This window comes from Pholis gunnellus (assembly GCF_910591455.1).
Source record: "Pholis gunnellus genome assembly, chromosome: 9".
Classification (NCBI taxonomy): domain Eukaryota; kingdom Metazoa; phylum Chordata; class Actinopteri; order Perciformes; family Pholidae; genus Pholis; species Pholis gunnellus.
In genome coordinates this window covers 6,861,345-6,882,636 of record NC_136535.1, presented here as the reverse complement: position 1 = coordinate 6,882,636, position 21,292 = coordinate 6,861,345, and the positions used below count along the sequence as shown (strand labels likewise).

Here is a 21,292-nt window from a genome sequence, read left to right as displayed (position 1 = left end):
CAAGAAACCCAACATAAGATCATTTCTAGTCAAGACACTTTGTTCATCTCAGTTGAATTTTGTCACCTCACTTGACTTTTTCCACATATCGCCTCCCTGTTTCTCCCACACACACATACACGGGAGAGGGTGCGGTGTGCTGCAGGTCTAGCTCAGGAATTCTCCTAATAGGGGGATGTTGTTTAAGTCTTTCATAAAGGTACAGTGTCTAGATCCTGTGTATGAGCCTAAGGAAACTTAGCGGACCCTAGGAAAGGAGATATTAATAACTCTTGGGCCAACCCACCACATTCTTCACATGTGAGTCACTGTAAGCCAGAGAGCAGGGAGGAAAGGGCTGCCTTGCCTGTTTCTCATTTGTGTATCTTTCCATGGAGGAGTGGAACAGGGAGGCGGGGAGGCCACCCCTTATTCTGTGAACCTTGAATGCCTTTATGTGAAACACACACGGCTCTACGCGGGGCACATATTTCTGTGCTTATGCCGCATAGTGTACGCAGGATGAAATCAAAAACATACACGGGCGTGCTACTGAGGGAGTGAATGTAAATGTGTTAAATGTGTTAAATGTGTGTGTGTGAGAGAGGCACAGAAAAGGCCTCAGATGGTGGGAATGAGAGGGCAGAGAGCTTCAGAAAATGGTGGTATGGGGACTTGGCAGGGGAGAGTGTGACTCACTGTTTATCTGATCCGTCACTGAGAGACCAAAGTGAGCTCGATAGAAAAGCAGATCTTGTAAAAAGAGAACCAAACTATATGCACTCAACTATCTAATAGTAGACATTTAAAAAACTCAAGTTTTACTACCTTTATCAACCGTTGTCCATTATCTTTACATGCATAAAATGGTCACTAAAGACACAAACCACAGTCAGGGAATTTTATTTGGTTACAATAGTTAACATAAGAACATTTGGTGGAGCTGTGTACAGTAGTCAGTAATCTCAGCATGTCATGTTCTTTTATGCAACTGATGTCTAGCTCAGGCACATACAAAACAACCATTACAAAAATAATGTAGAAAGTTTATGCACAAAACTGTGGCATGTAAAGCTTCAAAAGTGAAATGCATTCAGGTTAGTAGATTTTTGCTGCCAGTTTGAGTTGAAAATAATACAAACAAACCATGTTCAGGTCTGGGGATTCTCTTTGGAATGACCAGGCCTGAAAATGGTATCATCCCACAAATGATCAATACTTTGAATACTGTGCCACTCTAATCTAGTCACTGAAGGAATGTTTTATTTTTAAGGATTTAATACAGACAAGTTTAGCTCTGTATTCTTTCAAACATATGCTGAATACTGCTCACTTAAAGGGTGCCAGCCTTTAAATTACTTCTGCTATGCAAACACAAGTAGATATATTTTTGAACTCATCATAAAAAGCTAACTTTGAGGAGCCAAAGGGACGAAGCAACCAGACCCGTGACTTGTTAATACGCAATCGTTTGCAGTCAGTCTCAAAGGATTGACTTGAGCTTTAATACAGTTTGTTCCATTGTGCGAGATCAAAATCGGTCTCAGAGTACGCATTACAAACAGTTGGACTTGGGTCTGGGGGGGGGGGGGGGGGGGGGGGGGGGGGGCAAATACCAACAGTAGCACAGCCAATGGAGAAGAGTCTCTCTCAGCTCCAGGGACTATGTGACATGTCTATGCATCAGAGCCCTTCTGCCTGCGTTTGGAGGGCGGGATCAGACGCGTGGGAAGCTCAGGGGGCAGACCATGGCCCTCCAGTTTGACCTCAATCAGGTGGCTGGCCAGGGCAAATTCTTCATCATCCAGCATGCCGTCGTGGTCCACATCCGACAGCTTCCAGATGCGACCCAGCACCGAGTTGGGCAGGCGGGAGCTCACCATCCAGTCCTTAGCCTTGTTGCCGCTCAGCTTGCCCTCATTGGGAGCGAGGTTGTAGAAGATTTCATCATATTTGGGCTTGTCTTTGGTCACCACCCAGTCCTCCTCCTCCTCACATCCCTCTCCGTTCTCCTGCGAAAAGGGGTCGCCCTCTCCGAACGGTCCGGCACGGGTCCCAATGAAGGCTCCACCCTGCACACCTAGTTGCTCGCCTGCCTCCAGCTCCTCCTGCCGCAGGAGGGGCATCAGTTTGGAGATGTCAGCGGAGAGCAACTCATCCAAGGCCGCCATCAGGTTAGGCTTCAAGGATTTGAACTTGCTGAAATCATGAACCATCAGTTGCTCCTTCAAAAAGGGAGAGATTCAAACATGTTAGCCGGTACACGTCAGGTTTCATTTAAATATAAATAAATGTTAGAAGTCAAAGAGAAGTCTTTGCATAATTGCAAAAAACAGACTCACCTGCATTTTAGCACAATCTGGGAAGTCGCCAGCTGAAATGTTGTGCTGCAGCTGGATCTTAGAGAAAATCACTGGCAGCTCGTAGATCAGATTCTTCTTCTTATTGTCCTTCCGGAAGACAGAAGGCATCTCCTGCTTCAGGTAGCTGATGATGTGGGCATGGACCTGGGATCAAGAAAAGCACAGCACACATACCAAGGCGTTAACACAACTAACCTTTCAATAAGCATTTAGTGAGCACATGTTGACGTGCCAATATCTACCCACCCTAACAAGACGTGCCCTCTTGACCAGGTCATTGAGCTTGCGCAGAGCTGCATTGCGAGGAAGGTTTTGGATGTCAGCGAACAGATCTTCCTCCTCCAGCTCAAACAGCTTCCGGTTGTCTGTAACCATCAGCGGCTCAGACCAGAAGGAGCCAATGTAGACGCGCAGAACCTCCGGAGTGCCAAACACCTTCCCCAGGGACCACATGAGTGCACCGTACACTCTCATCAGCTGCTGGGTGCTCACCATGTCCGCCTTGTTGAGCACCACGCGCAGCTTGTCCTCGTTGCCCTTCAGGGCACCGATAGCCTCGGCGAACTCGTCCGATATCTCCAGTTTATGGGCATCGAACAGCAGGATGATGCGGTCCACGCGCTCCGCAAACCAGCGCAGCACAGCTGGGAAGTCATAGCCTGTTTGGATAGAACAGGGTTGAATAACAAAGGTATTCAGAAACCTAAAGCAGTGTGCACTTCACAGAAAGAAAAGGGGGCAGGAGAGGGGAGAAGGTCGACACAGACACAAAGCCTTCACACCTCTGATCTGTACGCTCAGGCGCGTTGTAATCACGATTCTTTGACTTTTAACATGGAAAATGTCCAGTGATCGGACATAACTAAGTGTACTCCAATGCAATTTTAGGTACTTGTACTTTACTTGAGTACTTCTATTTTATAGTTTATAGTTACATTATATACAATTCTGAGGGAAATATTGTACTTTTTTTACTCCATTTATTTGATAAATATAGTTGCTAGTTACTTTAAAGATTCACACTATTAGCACAAAATAGTATGAACAAATAAATATAGTATATTGTTAAAGATTAGTCTACACAGCAGTATATAAAGAATTTATGATTAGCCCCACATTTATCAGCTGCAATATTGTATATAACGTGATATGTACATTCATCTATCAATCTATCAATGATAGAAATATATTATTCTGAAATGGGTCATTACGCATAGTTACTACTTTTATTTTTTGTACTTTAAGTACATATTGATGCTTTTGTACATTTGCTTCAGTGACATTTTGAATGCAAACATTTTACTTGTAACAGAGTATTTCACACTGTGGAACATCATCATCTTTTCAAAAACAATGTCCCAGTTACTCTGGATAACCCGCAAACTTCCCCGTGAGCAGTTTGCACTGGAACTACGTCTTACTAAATAAATAGTTTGGATTGTCCAGAGAAACTGGGACTTATTTTTCATTTAATTTTGCACTGCTGTGAGTACCACAAACAACATTCCATTCAACCTACGGTTATAGTTTGGTTGGAGGCAGAAATCTCTGAGATATTTCAAAACCTCACCAGATAAAAACCAAAACCATCCGCATGATGCCACCAGTGGTAAGTGAGGAGATACGCTTTTCACAATTCGGATACACTGACCCTTTAAAAGTATTAGTTGCTCATGCAGATTGACTTGAGTGATAATGGGTTACTTAAAGCGTGGATGAACAGAAAAGTAAAAGAAACTACTGTGAGATGATGATGATAGTTATTTCTCAACAGTACATTCCTCCAGATGTGCTGACAGAATCTTTGTCTGTACCATCTCTGTTCCTGATTAGGATTTCTTGGCTGCTCGGTGTACTGCTGAGATGTTTTCTTGCCCCGCCGCCAAGTGTTATGGTGACAGAGGGAACTGGTCCCATGGGTTAGCCAGGCGTGCCGAGGTCATGAGTTTGTGAGCCGATGGTCACGGATGTGCGTCTCTGCAGGCCCCCCCATTCCCTCTCCTCACCTTTGTCCTTTCTCTCACCTCGGCACACTCTCTGCTTAGCACCGGACAGGATCCCCGGGGTGTCAATAAGGGTGATGCTCTCCAGGACCTGGTTGGGCATCTGGGCGCACTGGAACCTGGTATTTTCATCAGACAGGAGCCAAGTCACATAAACAGCGATAAGACCAAGTCCAGAGAGGTCAGTTTTGTTTGAAATCAGAGCAAGAGGAAGGAATCTAAATCATGGGGAAAATGGTTAACGCTTATCAAAGAAGCCAATGTGATCCGAGGAGCAGATTGGAAGCGGCCCCCTCCCCACACCCCCACCCCCCCCACCCCACCGCAGGCCATTGTGTTCAAGCAGGCCTCTCATCGCTGTGGGCTTCCTGAAGGAAAATGACCACTTCAGCCAGAATCAAACAATAAGGCCCGCTAACGATGTGTGGCTTAGAACAACAACTCCACTTCCTGCGGCTCATGAGCTTAACGAGCCCACCGGTCCCCGAACAGGAAGTCAAAGCAAATGGAGGGACGCAAATACGTGCACAAACACACCCTGTAGAGGGAGAGGGGGACTCCGGAAAAAACTGGCATCAGAAATTTCACGTGAGAGCCCCATCGATAGCACGACTGTGTGTTCACTTCCAGTCTGCGTGTCCACATTTCTACCAGCTAACAGCACTTTATTGTAAAGCATGTGACCCCTTTCTTGGTTTGCATCGGTGGAAAAACATACACAGGAATCTGGCAGCACAGACAGCAAACAGAGTAGAGGAAAGAACTTCAGGGTTGAGCTTTCTCTTACAGGTTTCTCTAGGCCTCACGTAGTCTGTGACTTCATCTATTTGTCTTTGCACCGAGGGGCCGTGGAGCCCTCTGACCTCGTCTTTGAACTTGTGTACATTGCAGTTCCTGTCTGAGTACATTAGCTTTCACCACCCTCTCTGGTGATATCGCTCCCTTTCACCATTTTTCCACAAATAAGGCAAGTGCCTCCCCGCTCTGAAATTTGGCACATGGACTTGAAATTCCGAAGAGCTAAAAAACGTTCTGTTATCTCTCCTTCCCTGTTTCCCCTTCTTGCGTTCTCTCACATAGTCTGTCCATTTTCATGCTGATATCTATCCGGGCTCCCTCAGACAGGAATCGGTACACAACACACTGAATCAAATCCCCGCTCTCACCTGTTGAGAAACGTGTTTCCAAAAGGGTTGAGTTTGCGGAAAGGCTTGTTGGGGTCTACGATGAGGGCGTTCCCGGGGATGACTCCCTCCACCTCCCCATGCATGATGGCAGTGAAGCAGTCAGTGGTGGGTTCAGGTCCCACCCTGCTCCCAGGAATATCCTGCTCCAGTAGATACCTGTCACACACACACACACACACACACACACATAAAGCTTGTGATTATTTCAGTACTGGTTCCTAAATAAACACAACATTTGACCAGTGAATATGTGTTTGGTGCAGAGCTGTAATGTCTTACTTGATGAACGTTGTCTTTCCAGTGGAGTACTGTCCCACCACCAGCACCATAGGCTTATTATCAAAGTCTGCATCCTCCATACTGAGAGAGTGGAAGTCATGGAAACCATAGTACTCCTCCAGAGGCAGCAGCTTCTTACGATATAAGGACTTGAGCCCTTCTGTCACAGTGCGGATCACCTCTGGAGTCTTCTTCACATTCTTTCTCCCCCAGCGTGACATGTTGATTGACTAACGAGACGACAGGGAGCTTCTTACAAAGATCTATGTCAGAGTGCGTCTGTTGTTTGGAGACGTATTTCCTTGGAAAACCTTCAGGTGTTTCCTGTATTTATGTGAACGCTGCTCACTTGTCCTCGACACCTCCTCTGCGCACGGCGAGAGGGACGACAGGGCCGACGTTTTCGTTTGAAGTCTGGATCTCTGGAACAGTCGGTCACTCTTAGCCCCTGTAATGTGGACAGAACAGGAGACAAGCAGAGGTTAATCCAAAAAGAGAAAGGAAGAGATGATCCAGATGGAAAAAAAGTGTCTTTGTGTTCTTGCACCTGGTGATCAAACTTTGCCACAACCTAGAGTAAGGATGTGGAATCTGGAGTAAGCCACAGCCCACTAGGAGTCTGTCCAAGCATTGTCAGTGCAGGACTGGAAAAAGTTGGTGTTCACGCTGGAAAACTTGCAAACCCAACCCTGCGTGAGGATTTGCACAGGCACCGCTCATTTTAATACAGTGAAATGAGTAAGACATTCCTTTTATCTCAGGGAGTTCCTCTTGCTGGAACATGAAATACGTGCAAGACTTAATTGTCCGTTTAAGGACAAAAACTCAGTGGGTAGTCTATACGTGCAGACCAAATTTAACCGTAGTCTACATAAAACACAAACACTGGGTTAGGAATTGAAGGCACAACTCATTATTAGAAGCAGACTGACACAAAGACATAAGGGTAAGACACGCGTCAGCAGATGTTAACTCATCTGTGGAGCATTTCTCTCATGCAAATCCCATTTAAACGGACATTTAGAAGAAAAGAATGCCCAGAGGAGAAGAGCCAACACAGTCCCGACATGTCACAAGACCAGTGTGGAAAGACTTTTAGTTAAAATGGCGAAGCCTGGAGATCTACAGGAGAGACATTAAATGGGATTTGCCCGCCATTACACACAAAAAGTACTGTGCCAGCCGAGCCGTACGAGTAAAAGTTGCTTTACAGGGTTTCCATGAGAATCAAAAGGTTTGGTTCAGGCTCTGGGATACATTTCTAAAGTTTAAGGATGGTGGAAAATGCCTTGTGGGTTTGCACACCACAATTGCAACAGTCTTGGACTCAAAACAAGAATTGTGACATGCAGGAGCAGCCAGTATCAGGGGAGTCGTACTTTAACATCCAAATGAAGCAAAGGAAAAAGCTGCTCAAACACATGATTGAGAGTTAGAACGTTTGCGATTTCATGAATTCCACAGCTTAGTTGTGACATTTGCACTAAAAAAAAAACGCAGTTTCCACTACTGTTTCACAATCTGGGTATATTTGAATACAAGTTAAAATACATGCTGATCACTATAAGCCATGTTTAAAGTTTGAAAAGGAGTATTTACCAAGTTTTTATGGAGAAAGCACGGATTTCTTCAAGCGCCTTGATTGCTCCCTCTCCCTCTCTCTGCAGTCTTGCCCTCTGGAAAATATTTTGACTGGAGAGACAAACAGACTCTTGGAGGAGCTGCTGCTACATGTATGGGTGTATGTCGGACAGCGAATAGGAACCCTCCGTGGAGCGTCAACGCAACTAGATCACAGAGGATCGTTCTTCTCCAGGGTTTAATGTATTTCAGATGAGCTCCAGGACTGGCGGGGTTCCTTACTCGGCTTGCTGAAAGAGCACAAGGCAAACAGTAAGACACAAAGGCACACACCACACGCAGGAACGTTTTTCTCTCCCCTTGCCTGCTTCTCCCAAGTTTGAATGCACCTCCTCTTCCAGGGATGCCTGGCAACACTGTGGGCAGCACTAACACTCTGCTCAGGGCAGGGATGAGCAGAGCTGTGGTCAGAGGGCGTGGACCTGGAGGGGGGGGGGGGGGGGGGTCGGGTTGTGAATAAATAATTTGGGTGGAGTCTAATTTTTTTCTTTAAACATGACAACGTCAGTGTCCTTATGCATATTTTGAATGATAAACTTCCTCATGCTGCACCCCTCCAACTGTAGCCTCTAACTCCTCCATGTTTTTCAACAGTTTGCTTTTTTCTACTTAATCTACTGTAAAATCTCATGCGTGTACAGATGGGAGTTTTTCCCCTCATCAGTCTAACCTCTCTTGCTCCTCCCAAACTCTGTGAACCCTCCAGGCCATGAAGCACACAACCCAGCTCTACTTTTCCATTTCCATACACCGCCTGCTGGCCGTCTGATAGAAAACACACCCCACCACCACCAGCACTCTGTTTTCCTCAATCATCATTAGTCATCCAAAAGAATGCGCCCTGAAGCTGGACAAATGACTAAAGGACCCTGCAATGTTTCATAAAAGAAGCAAGGTTTAATTTACAGTTTTACTAAATGTACATTTCTTTTTAAAAAGTGTCATTATACACAATAAATACAATACAAAATTAATCTGTAATACTATACTTCAAATTCTCTTACTGTCTTTTTGTACATTATTATTGTTCCTTTTTTTCCATTTCAATGCTTGTGCTGTGTTTGTGTTTGAATTGTCCACCAGGATAAAAAAAAGACACAAAAAAAAGAAACAGATGGGAGGCAGGGATACAGGAGCCGAAAGATGAAAGGAACTGAGAACAACAGTAACAGTTCAAACTGGCCTGCCCCCTGCTGACCGAAATGCATAAACTCCTAACCTGGCATCGCAGTCAACAGGAGAGCAGGTGTGTGTGTGTGTGTGTGTGTGTGTGTGTGTGTGTGTGTGTGTGTGTGTGTGTGTGTGTGGGGTGTGTGGAGGTGTGGTCGAAAAACAAAAACCTGGAAAATCGTCTCACATTAGATGCAGAAAAGAACCAAATTTCATTTACATCTTGACAGTACAGAACTAGAGTACCCAAGAAAAGTCAAAAAGAAAACAACCTCAGCATTTTTCAAAAGGATGTCCTCAACATGTCAACAGCTTCAAATGCATGCAATGCAAAATGCAGACTTATGGGAGGCTGAGGCTAACTGATTTTTTCCAGACAAAGAGTAGTTTCCGTCTGAGCAGTGTAACTACGGACATGTATTCTAGATAAAGAGGTGGTGTGTGTCCGTTTAGCATGAGCTGTTTGCATGGCAGCTTTATCTTTGTGATAAGAGAATAAAATTTGATTGGTAAGGGAAGACAATATGTATTCTGACGTTTTGCTGTATAAACCTGGTTGTATTCTCTTCTGTATGAAAAAGAAAAAGTTGTTGGCAACTTAACTGTTTAACTGAGCGGCCCGATGCTCATTGAGACATTTGAGTGTAAACCAGCAAAAGAACCAATGTGGTTAAGAGACTCAGGCCACAGGAAAGGAATGTATGAATACCAAATGAGAAGAAGAACAGATCAATAGCAGAAAAGGAAGAAAGAAATCCCTCGACAATTTCATCTTGTAACTTGAGCTTGGCTGAGGGAACACGTAGAAAAATGCCAGACATCTTAACGTCTGCAATTCACAAAGACAGTTTTACCTTTGACCACACTCTCACTTATTCCACCACAGGTCTACCTCAAGCTGTAAATGACAAAGAAATGTCTGGACAATTCAAATGGACAAGCAAAGCCAACACAGCTTGGCAGAGTAGTACAGTGATACTGTTTTCACAAAGCCCCCCCCCCGTCCCCTGCCTCCATATCTGTCTCTTAGTTCCCCCCTTTGTCAGTCTGGCCTGGGGCTGAGGGGCTGTTATCTGCTTTGAGTCTGGGGAACCAGGCTGCCATTGTGGCCACGGCCCCCGACCTGAGGGTGCTGGGCCAAGGAGGAGGACGAGGAAGCCGAGGAGGAGGGTGGTACTGAGGGTCTGTGGGATGAGGCTGCCGAGCCCCCTGGGCGCTGGCTTTGGTGGGACCTGCTGTTGCCCCCTTTGACGTGGTGCCCGCGGGCAGAGGGCTCCTGCTGCAGGTTCAGGATGCTGTCGATGGCACACTGCAGGTGCTCGTTCAGAGAGTCATCCGGAGGGCTGCCGCTGGAGAAGCTGGCGTTATCCATGTCGGGAGAGTCCGACTTGCAGCGTTTTGCAGGAAGCAAAGAGTCTCGTGTGAAGGAGGACTCCGGAGAGGGAGGCCCAGGGGCATGCTGGTCCATTCGGAATTTCCCACCTGCCCTATGTCTGTTTTTCCCACTCGCCCTCTTGTATTTACTTACATCCGTTTCTGGGTCTGTGCGCTCCTCTCCTCTCTCCTTTGCCCCCTCCCTGTCTAGGAGCTGTGGGAGATGATGGTGTTGTGCCGTTTTGATACCGCGGTTAAACACCTCGTCCATTTCGTCCAGCCCCTGCATTGCACTCCCTAATCGGCCCGTTTCGTGGCTTGCCTCTGCGCGAGTGTGTGAGGCCTCCCTGCCTCGTTTCTCCACCTTCACGCTGGCTATAACTGTCCGCTCTGAGGGGGGAGAGGGGGAGGCCTCATGCCTGGGGGGTGACGGTGTGGGTCTGGGGTAGGACAAACTTTCGTCTCCTCCCCCTGGGACACCAGGTCTCACGCGGGGACTTATGTTTTCCCGGTAGGTTTTTCGAAGGGGGAGACGGCATGTTGTCTGTGAGGGAGTGGCAGTGGAGGCAGAATTGTGTTTGACCCGACCCACGTTGTCGTGATCTAATGTCCCATTCATTTGAGTGGAGGAGGAGGAAGAGGTGGACAATGACCACGTGTGAGAAGAAGAGGTAGAGGAAGATGGGGCTGCAGTGGGGGGAACAGTACCTCTCAGTGGTGGGTTACACTGGGTGGTTGTTGTGGTGACCGATGAGGCCGAAGAAGCAGTGCACACAGGGGACTGAGTTCTGATGACTGTAGCAGGAGGGGTTGATAGAGGTTGGGACTTTGGGTGCGGTACAGCAGCTTCAAACTGGGGCTGAGTCTGAGGCTGGGATGTGGACTGGCTGCTCTGTTGAGGTTGTGGTGTGTGCACTGGGTCTAAGGCAGTGTTGTGGACCACCTTACTGAACCCCGTTTGATCCTGCTTGATCTTCAGCTTCAAGCCAATTCTCCTTCGAGCCTCGTAGGTCTTCATAGGCGGTTTGCTGGTTCTTTGTGGGAGAGCGTCGTCATCGTCGGCCGCCGGAGAGTTGAAGGACGAAGAGGAGAAAGAAGACGATGCTGCTGGACCGCGACCGAAGGAGGAGCTCTGGCTGCTGGGTTCGGACAGCCTGCTCGCTGCAGCTGGCGGACAGCTGCTGGACCAGGACACAGAGGCTCCGCCCCCACCCTGCTTTATTACTAGTTTGGTAGAGGGGAAAGGGTTGGCGGAAGGAGGTGCTGGAGCTGGGGCAGGAGCTGGAGCAGGAACTGCAGATGGGGCGGGTGCAGGAGGGGGATTAGGGGCAATGCTTGGGAGAGGGGCTGGGGCAGGAGCTGCAGGTGGTGCAGCAGGGACACCTCCACTCAACGATGTGGACTCGGCAGACGAGGATTTATGTTGGGATGAAACTACACTCTCCAACATGCGGGCGTTTGCCACAAACTCCTCTGCAATTGAATAAACAGAATAATATTATTAGCATACACCTAATTTAGATCAAGACAACCACAAAGCCATTGATGGCCATGAACAGCGGTAGGGTACCTGGTCTCTCCTTGGCCAAAATCCTGTCCTGACTCAATGCAATCTTTTCCTCCTGAATGAACATCCGGTCTATCATCACCATCTCTGCCGAGGGGCCCAGTCTCTGCTCAGGTTTAAACGCCAAAAAACATCAGTTCAATATCAATTCAGGACAAAGACGACGTTAAGAAGGCACATGGTGAGAATGTCAGTTTATAAACTTACTTTTGACTCTGCAAAGAGCAGGTGGCGATACTTATCCAGCATGGCCTGGGTCCTTTTCAGCAGTTGGCAGGAGACCGTCTCAAATTCATCATCCACTGTGCAGGAGAACCAAGAATGAAGATCGTGAAATTGGAAAAAGAAACGGTACTAAAATGTATATTGGCTGCACTGCGGGCTACGGAGTTTGTTACCTCTTTGATAGTCTTCAGAAGAGTTGGCAGTTCCCTGGTAGAGATGGTAAGGCAGCAGTCTGTGCAGTGTGTCCTCAACAGAGTGGAAAGGAGCACTATAGTTCGGGTGAAGCACTGAACCCTGCTGTTTCCTCAGCTGTTCTAGCATCCTGCAGTGATGCGCGTGTGGATACAGAAATAATATTTACAAAAATGCTTTAATGAGACAGTTGAAATGAGCCATGAAAATGAGTGCGGCACATACCTGGCCTCTTTGCTGGGCTCTGCACTGAAAGGCATCTTCATCGTTGTAGTCTGTGATGTGAACAAACATTAAAAACAGAGGTTACGCCTTCGAGCTTAGAGGCAGTTTTTTCAGGACCTCACTAGCATGCGGTGGCACTCCTTTACCTGAGTTTGTACTGGAGCAGGGGGCTGTGGAGCAGGCATTTGAGTAAGACTAGCTCCTATCACCTGTATCTGCATCCCACTATTCCCCAGAGTTATCCCTCCCACTGAGCTGATCACCCCTGGCTTTGGCTGAACCTGTGGGGGAAAATCAGGAGGAGGATTGTAAACTGACAAAATACACGAAAGCACACATTTTTACAGCTACACACAATGACCATCTTGCAGGTCTTCGAAAGGAACTGGCTTTGAGATGTGCTTTGTACCTGTACAGGCTGGGTAAGGCTAGCAGGAGAGACAGTCTGATTCACCATTGCTCCAGCTGGCCCTTGGGCTCCTGAGAATACCTGTAAGTCACTTGATGCTAAAACAAGAGGAAACAAAGTATTACAAAGTGGAATCCTGCTTCGGCGTGTTAAGGGCCCTGCCGTGTTACGCCGTTTGTGGCAAATCGTGTCTGACCTGTAGCAGGACTTTTGATGAGCAGCGGCGTCGGCTGCAGCACTGAGAGAAGCTGAGCAGGTGTGCCGGTGTTGGTTGATGATGCAAGCATCACTTTATCAACAGGCACGTCTTGCTGGGAGCTGAACTGACTGCTGACTTGAGGCAGAGCAGACTGCTTGGCCTGCAACAGGATGTTCTGCTGAACCTGAAAACACATCAGGACAGTTTTCTTACATTTTGAAAGATTTTTTTCGTACACAAAGAAATCCTAGATGAACCAGTTTGGTTTCCCAAAGCCTACTCCAACTACTGGTTTGAACTGGTTGGAAGTGATGCCTTTTCCTTGTTATTTAGTTTTTCTTTCTACAACAGTGTGAAGGAGCGCAGAAACATACCAGGTATACTTACCTACTGTAAGTAGTAACTTATGGGATGTTATTGCCCTCTTTTCAATATATTGAACTCGTTTGAATGGTGGAAAATATGCTTTGCATGCATTACATTCTTCAACAGTATGAGCTGAATCAGATAAAAAACACTTCACGGTTAATGTTGTTAACCGCAAACCAGATCACATTTTTACAGCACACGTTTACTACAGGAGGGTGAAGACCCCTCATTGCATGCAAATGCCATGACAACTTTTCATTTCTAAGAAGTGTGTGGTGAACTGGGACTGTACCTGGTGTAGCTTCTCCAGCAGCTGTTTCTGCTGAGGCGAGGGCTGGGTGATGGCTGACAGGGTCTGAATTTGCGCTCCTATTAATTGCAGGTGGTGTTGCTGCTCTGCTGTCAGGACCTGGATGGGAACCTGGGCTTTAACTACAGCAGTGGCAGAAGTGCTGACAGGAGCAGCACTAAACTGGTGCTGTGCAGGTGGTGTAGGAGGAGGCTTGGGTGACTGTGACATGGGAGGCATATCTTGTTGATAAGGGGCAGGCTGCGAGGCCGGTCGTGGCTGAGGCTGAAGCTGAACTTGAATGTGTGTCTGCTGCGGCTGGCCTTGTTGAGCGGGTTGGGGGGACTCTGCCATTTGGTTATGTACAATAAAGAGCTGAGGGTGATTCGAGGGCGTGCATGAGCGGGAGGGAGTTAGAGACTGTGGCTGAGGCTGGGAGGGAGGACGCGACTGCTGTTGATGGTGCGGTGACTGGATCTGCTGGCTCAGGGTGAGAGGAGACTGGGCAGGCTGGGGGCTGTCTGCCACCGGGGGCGCTGTGCCGTGAGCGGACAACCCCGGCGACGGGGACATGCCCTGGATCTTCAGGGACGTCTGGTGTCCACTGGAGGGTACCTGAAGAAGTGGAATGACAAATTACCGATACGCTGAACTGATCCAAGAACGCAAACAATATTAAAATACATAACGGAGGAGAAAGAAATCAGGCACAAAATCACACACTGTTCTGCATGCAAACAGTATAGTAAATAGGATTCTAGTTCATGGTTCAAGATTTGACACTAGAAATAGGGCTGGGCGATATGAGAATCTTAATTCAGATTTAAATATATATTATGATATGAATTATGTGTAAATGTAACGACAGCGTTCCACTGTTATGCATTGCATTAAACAAAACTCTTCACAAATGTAAAACAAACACTGCAATGCATTACTTTGCTGGGGTTAAATCATACTTTGCTTGAAATGGTTACTTTGCACAACAGTAAAATGACAACGATCAATATTATCACAATTCCACTGAACATCAATATATATGAAAATATGGAATTATCGCCCAACCCCTATACAAAACTACACAAACGTGGGTAAAACGACACGAAACAATACAAAAGCAAAGGGTTAGACTTTAAAATCTAGTAGTTGCTGAAGTAGAAGTAGTAGGAGCCCACTGATTGTTTTTCTAGCGTTTGAGGAGGATCACACATAGAAGGGGAGCAATGATCATTTGGCGAGCCAAACAGAAAAACAGTTGACAAAAGCAACAGGTCAAACCCTGCGGGCCTGTGATGGAGAAGTAGAAGGTGGTCTGAAGACTTCAGGGACTGGGGTCAGGGGAGCATGAATTATCATTTGGGGGGTCATTGCTGGTCAGACTGGGGGCTACACGGGGCAGTGGCACTGTAAGCACGAGACAGTCGAAAAGACAAGGGCAGGGTTGACAGAGGTGTGGATGGATTGATCAGTCATTGGTCATTGATGCAGCACATGGAGGTGAGTTGAGTGATTCTGATTGAGCAGAGTGTTAGTGAAGAGGTAAACAAGTTGCATCAGGCCCTTTTCACAGCAGGGTAAACACAGGTGTTATTAATGAAATCAATTATGGGCCCATTGTCATTCCAGTGAGCCAGCATGAACCATACCTGGGCGCTGGTGCACCTGAATGAAACAGGGCCACAATCAATGTTATAAACTACACCTGTCTTTGCCCTGCAATGACGAGTCTAAACGACAGCTGTGAAGAGGGCAGCGTGGCACCTTGGTATCTCTTTTATTAAAAGCATGAGCATGGTTTTTTGTAGTCTGTTACCAAATACATAGAGTACAATGGATGAAAAACATACCAAATTAGTTCAACAATTTCATCAATTAAAAAAAAAAAAGAACTGGCACTTGATTGCCAGTCCTACCTTCTATAGCCGTGCATACAGCTAAATATTGCAATGGCCCAATGGCTGAGACACAATACATATGGACAACTGGAATGATCATGCCTTTACATGTAACAAAGCGATGTTAGAAAAACACAGAGGCTGCAAGCGAGTAATTATTGAGCTTGGGAAGAGCCATGGAAGCAATGAGAAGAACAGAGCAGTGATGGGGAAAGATAAGATATACCCTAACACTGTGGCGGCAGCGGCAGCAACAAGTGGGTGGGGCTTAACATAAAGGGGCATGTCTACCTGCTTTACCACAGCTGTCATGTGGGAGGGGCCAGGGGAAGGGCTGTGGCTCTGACCCACCCATGAGTCAGTTAATTGGCTGTCATGGACAGCGGGGGCCGGAGCAGTGACGCTGTTGCTGCTGACGATTACAGACGCTGGTACGCCCACAGGGGGGGTTGACTCGTTCTCTGATTGGTGGTGCTGCTCCTGATAGGAGTACATTACATTTACCATTTCAGGACGAGGGAGGGAAGGAAGAAGGGGAATGGGGAGTAAAATAGTACACCAAAGAGGTCAGAGCAAGATAACACTCCGTGCATGTTATTCATTTTTAAGACAATGTTAACTGTACAGTACACAATTAAAGCAAACATGCAAAGAGTGGAACACTGACCTGTTGCAAGAACATCTGCAGAGACTCCTGGCTCAGGATCATACTGGAGCCCTGGTTGGTGAACAGTAACCTTCCTGGACTGTGCTGAGCCTGATGGGGGACCAGCCCCACTGCTGTGACAGAGGAAGAGGTGGACACAGACATGGACGGAGAAGAAGAGGGGACTGTGGTAACAGTGGACACAGAGGAACCGGGTTGCATGGCGAGGATAGAGGATTGCGTTGCGTGCTGCTGAGTGGGATGAGCAGCCTGGTCTGTGGAGCTACCCAGCACAGTAACACACTCTCCGGGCTGGCCTTGAGCCATGGTTGCTGCTCCTGTGCTGCTGCTGCTGCTGGGGACACCACCTAGCTGGGGTTGCAGGGCTGGTTGAAGGCTGACTGCAGGGCTCAGCCCCTCCACCTGACTAAGCATGGTCAGGGAGTTCTGGATCGGCATGCCCTGTATGACTGTCTGGGCATGACCCGAGACAGTGTGGGTCTGTGTCTGGCTTTGACTCTGACCCAATGAGACAGGCATCTGAAAGAGGGTGGGTGTGCCCATCTGGCCAGATTGGAGCTGAATGGATCCAGATAGGATGTGGGCAGCCCCAGGGTGGCCCTGTGAAGTCAACATCTGACCCAAGTTGATCTGGTTTGCGATGAGCTGTCCACCAGGTCCCTGACTAGTTATGATGTGCCCCCCAGGGTGCTGGGTCAGGATCTGCCCACCTGCTTGTAGCTGTGGCAGGAGGAACTGGTGATTCTGACCTTGCAAAACTGTCTGAGAGGGAATAACGATGCTGCCTTGTTGGTTTAACAAGTGTACGCTGAGGGGCTTGCCAGATGGTTGTGCTGCTTGTTGCTTGAATAGGGTTTGCTGAAACTGTGTGCCTTGTGTTGTGGCTTGAGTACTCAGGACAACGTTTGAGCCCGGCTTTCCTGTCAGGAAGGCTACATTCTGAGCAGCAGAAACTGGAATTTGTTGCAGCCCTAGAACCTTGTGGGCATCGTTTTGCAAGGTTTGGGGTGCTGTCTGTGGGTGCTGCTGCTGCTGTTTGAAGAGTTTCGGTTGGATGGCTCCCCCCTGAGGGGGTTTAGGCTGAATGGGTGTTGGTGTGCGCTGGATGATCACGTTCTGCATGATTTGGCCTTGAGTTTGCATCTGGGGTCCAATTCCTGAACTTAAAGTGGTGCTGCCAAAGCCAAGAAGCCCAGCAGGAGAAGTCATTGTACCGCCACTGCTGCTGTTTGTGCTGCTGACACAAACAGACGGCCCATTTAAAGCTGGAGATCCCAAAGTGGCTTTGTTACCTTGGATCAGAAGTCCACCCCCTGAGCCTCCAAGCCCCGCCTGAGAACCAGCACCTGATACCTCTGGCCCAGACTGGTGTAGCTGGTAACCACCCATGGCTTTAGCCAGGATTGGCTGCCCAGACTGATTGATAGTCATGACTGTAGGCTGACCCACAACCTGAATCTGTCCGATACCCAGATGTCCAGACTGACTCCCATTAGGAAGAGCTTGGAGACTTGAAATGGGTTGAAGCGTCACATTTCCCAGGCCCATAGGCTGCATAAATGGCTGAACACTAATGGCCTTGTTCATGACCTGGGGTTGGAGTTGAAGGCCCTGCTGAGCCAGCACGGACCCCAACATGTCAGCAGTGGCATTGGGAGGAGCAGCCGTGGCGCTCGGGGCTGACCCAGGGAAAATTGCTGCTGCTCCCCCAACACCAATGCCTACACCAACGGCAGTGCCTCCAGCTCCAGAGAGGCTGACATCAGGCAGCGTCTGTACCACCTGCGTCAGGCCTGGAATTCCAAAGGAGCCCAGGTCCAGCTCAGCCTCTGCCTCCTGTAAGCTCTGCTCTGTGATGTTGGCTTCAGCCAAACTCTGCTGCAGGATGTCACATGGCTCGTGATTTGTTCCAATCCCATTGCTCCCACCATCACCACCCGGGGATCCTCCCAAGATGTCATCATCCTCCAGGAAGTCCAGGTCAACACTGACTCTGGGTAGGCCTGCCGGCTCATTGGCCGACAGCTGGACTGCAGGTTGGACCTCTGGAACATGGCCCTTAAAAGGAAAGCAGGAAAGAAGTGAAACAAGGTGATGGATGTAAATGATGTCTCGATGTGATGGTGAGAAGCGCGACCACAGAAATACAGACGCGAAAAACCCCACAAAAACCAAAAACCTCTTGTAACATTGCGGCAAATCAAAGAGTGGAGGTATGTTAGTGGAAAGGGAGGGTATTTGGAGATGCATGCTACATAGATGGATAGAAAACAGAAGGAGGAGGATTGGGGGATTTTACTCACCCCAGTAGTAGAGAAGAACGAGCTTGAGGGGTCACTCGAACCATCCAATAGGTCGTCAGTGTCCAACTACAGACACACCCACCCAGGATAGGACAGACAGAAACCAAAGGCACCCAAACCAGCAGGCAAAAGCCACCAGGACAGAGAAACACACAGACCATCAAACAGAGGAGGACAAGGAAAGGACAGAAAAACAGTCCAGAGAACCCAGAACGTTAAGAACCAGCAAAAGGATAAGCGACAGAGGGGCAAAATGATAGGAATAACACAGAGTTGGGAAGCGTTAGTATTAGCATTTCTCATTTTGTGGATTAGCCTAATAAAAAGGGAAGGCAGGCTGAAAGCATAAATAGTGCAATTAAAAAGCAAAGACAACCGTTGAGCAGAGGAAGCCGTAATAAAAGAATAAATGAAGGTAGTGCAGGACGTGAGTTTCAGGGTGCATGTACGTGTAATCCGAAAGTGACATAAGTACGAAGTCATGCAAGCCCCAACATGAAATGCGCACACCTAAGACTCCTCATCCCATCAATGATAAAACCAATTTTATGTAACAATAAATGACACTCCTAACATACGTGTCTTTGTTCACTTTTTTCACTCTCATACTCACATGGGTCTCAGATCCATGAAGAAAGTCATTGAGAGCTTCTGGGTCACTGCAGGAGAAAACAATGTGATTCACAACAGTACAAAACGAGATGAAAGAGAAGACTAAAGAATAGAAAACTGCTCTTGCACCGTGTCAGCAATGACTTACCAAATTACATCTAGAAGGCACCTGCCATCTTCATCATCCATGACAACTGTTAAAGATGAAACAGGTTTTAAGTCCATTGATTGGTTTCATTATCAAGAACAAAAATTAAAACACACAAAAATGACCCTAATTAATAATATTTCCATGTTCAGTTACATTTCTTTTATATTGTTATTATAACTTCCCCATATTGTGTTTAATATTCTAGCTTCATATTTGGTGCTTTAGATGTTTAGTGAGATACGAGTGCTGATTTTCTTGTGTTGACCTTCTTCAAATGCTCCTCAGTGTGAGAAGGAGCAATGTCATGTGGTTGTTAACAATCATTTTAGAGTAAAACATTAAAATGGCATTTATTGGATTCTTTCAGCAAAGTTCTGCAGAATATCATTATCACACATTTATGTTGCTGTGTTGATGCTGTACTACACATTGTACCAGGATTACAACAAGACGACTAAATATAATTTAAAATAACTTTTAATTACGCTTCTTAATTCCTCTTATAAAATAAGGTAGTATAGGGGTACATGTTGGTTAAATGCAACGTGAGACCTTAAACCAGCTTCAGCTTTCTATTGATAGGAAATAATTACTGTATTTATGTATCACTTACAAATTCCCCCAAAGACTAAATATAGAAACCTGTAGTTCTTTTGACTAATCTACATGTTTACATTCTTGATTTTCTTTATCGTTTATGTTGCACTCTTTCCCACTTTCAACTACAACTGCTGCACAACAATCTCCCTTGCGATAAATGGATTTTATGTTTTAATGTATTTTTTTTGTTATTACAAAAATCAATGCCAAATGTAAATAGTTTATCTCGCAAGGCCTGTTTTGTCACATTCAAATTACGAGTAATGACTCAAAACATTACATCAGTAGAGCTGTCAGACATCTCTGCAGCTTGGGGGCAACTACACTTAAATAAAGAAAATCAGTTTACATTTTAACACATAACCCCATCGTCATCATCAGTTGTATCATGTCATTTTTTCACACACAGACACATACACACACACACACACTCAATAACAAATCCGTCCACACAAACCTGTTATGAGCTCAAGCAGCAGTTTTGTTTGCTACTCACTGAGAAACAGCGCACGGCAAAAAGACAACAAACTGAAAACGCGCGGTTTTCACACAACCTGGAAAGATTAAAGAGTGCGGGCTCTTAATCTTTCCAGATTATCGTTGGACACCAAAACAACAAGTCAACGATGTTTCCTAACACACATATGCCCACGGTTGTGAGGGGAACGCATCCCCAGTTGCCGCTCTAAAAAGGCAGAGTACCGTAGCCATTACTCGGTCTGAGCAGCCAGTGCGCAGGATATGAATGGAGACTGCAGGCGGCTTGCTACATGCTAGCTGCTGTTTTCGGAGAGCTTTTGCATGCATATTTTGCCGATTCTTTATATTACACAATATCAAACAGCAACACAAGTGGCTTAAGACTCTAATTTAATAAAACGTTGAATTTCAAAATCCCGTTTTACGTCAATTTCTAGCATTTTGATGCATCTGGATTGAATTTCGTTAGCCTAGCTAGCTAGCCTGCTAAGCCAACCCAGCTATCAACAATATTCAGACGCACAGCTAGCTTGAGCCTTTGACATTCAAAACAAACCACAGAGTGACACAAATGTAACACTCCTATTGCACAGCAGCACCTCGATTGAACCTCAACATGACAGTACTGTTTGCTTAGAAGTGTAACGGCAATTGCGTCGCGAGCTATCTATCTCTCCTTGCAAGCAAAATATGAGTAAATGTTGGAATACTCTTGGATGAAGGGGGGTATGCTTGGGAATTCGGTGGAAAATGACTATGTGAGCCGGGCCATGCAGCAATGTGGCGTTTCGGTTGCTATAGCTGTGCAGCTTGCGGCTTCGCAGCAGTGCGTGAAAAATGCAGCTTTTTAACAGTTATGTGGTTAAATAGAGAAATCTCAACATTTGTAACAAACTCACCCGAGACGATAGAGGTGCAGGCAGCGCGGGGTCTCCAGGACAGCCTCGCACGGGCTGCTGTACAGGACCCAACTACAGGCAGGAAACAGGAGACTTCCGCTTTGCCTGAATGAAAATTGTTGTGCCTCGTCTGGAGCTGAAGCCATGGTCCGAAGACGTATTCAGAAGACCTTGTACTTCAGTAATAAAAGTAATACTTTAGTACAAGTTCTTA

General features: G+C 46.8%; 2 protein-coding genes across 4 annotated transcripts; both read right to left on the bottom strand.

Moving 5' to 3' along the window:
- Positions 1–866: 866 nt before the first annotated feature.
- Positions 867–7,797, bottom strand: ehd2b (EH-domain containing 2b). Of its 2 annotated transcripts, none has more exons than XM_079166014.1 (7): positions 7,411–7,797; positions 5,812–6,259; positions 5,512–5,688; positions 4,349–4,464; positions 2,589–3,001; positions 2,322–2,486; positions 867–2,204 (listed from the first exon to the last, which is right to left on the bottom strand). In XM_079166014.1, the coding sequence occupies exons 2-7, from the start codon at positions 6,030–6,032 to the stop codon at positions 1,656–1,658; spliced, it is 1,641 nt and encodes a 546-aa protein (XP_079022140.1). In that variant the 5' UTR covers positions 6,033–6,259; positions 7,411–7,797; the 3' UTR covers positions 867–1,655. The 2 variants fall into 2 exon arrangements, with proteins under 2 accessions (XP_079022140.1, XP_079022141.1); XM_079166015.1 differs by having other exon boundaries at positions 4,367–4,464.
- Positions 7,798–8,327: 530 nt separating this feature from the next.
- On the bottom strand, positions 8,328–21,129 carry bicra (BRD4 interacting chromatin remodeling complex associated protein). Of its 2 annotated transcripts, none has more exons than XM_079166215.1 (14): positions 21,079–21,129; positions 19,097–19,142; positions 18,950–18,995; positions 16,034–18,091; positions 15,658–15,846; positions 13,475–14,086; positions 12,811–12,997; positions 12,615–12,712; positions 12,352–12,486; positions 12,206–12,255; positions 11,962–12,110; positions 11,771–11,865; positions 11,567–11,669; positions 8,328–11,469 (listed from the first exon to the last, which is right to left on the bottom strand). In XM_079166215.1, the coding sequence occupies exons 2-14, from the start codon at positions 19,135–19,137 to the stop codon at positions 9,692–9,694; spliced, it is 5,541 nt and encodes a 1,846-aa protein (XP_079022341.1). In that variant the 5' UTR covers positions 19,138–19,142; positions 21,079–21,129; the 3' UTR covers positions 8,328–9,691. The 2 variants fall into 2 exon arrangements, with proteins under 2 accessions (XP_079022341.1, XP_079022340.1); XM_079166214.1 differs by having other exon boundaries at positions 11,567–11,672; positions 21,079–21,109.
- Positions 21,130–21,292: the final 163 nt, after the last annotated feature.

What these genes read in the sequence shown, in the direction of transcription:
- ehd2b (XM_079166014.1), bottom strand. Translation starts at nt 6,032, where the DNA reads ATGTCACGCTGGGGGAGAAAGAATGTGAAGAAGACTCCAGAGGTGATC. An exon ending in GGAAAGACAACGTTCATCAA is followed by an intron (nt 5,689 to 5,811) that starts GTAAGACATTAC and finishes TGTGTGTGACAG; the next exon opens with GTATCTACTGGAGCAGGATA. An exon ending in GGAAACACGTTTCTCAACAG is followed by an intron (nt 4,465 to 5,511) that starts GTGAGAGCGGGG and finishes TGAAAATACCAG; the next exon opens with GTTCCAGTGCGCCCAGATGC.
- bicra (XM_079166214.1), bottom strand. Translation starts at nt 19,137, where the DNA reads ATGGATGATGAAGATGGCAGGTGCCTTCTAGATGTAATTTG. An exon ending in TGACAGCTGTGGTAAAGCAG is followed by an intron (nt 14,087 to 15,657) that starts GTAGACATGCCC and finishes CCACTTCTTCAG; the next exon opens with GTACCCTCCAGTGGACACCA. An exon ending in TGCTGGAGAAGCTACACCAG is followed by an intron (nt 12,998 to 13,474) that starts GTACAGTCCCAG and finishes ATGTGTTTTCAG; the next exon opens with GTTCAGCAGAACATCCTGTT.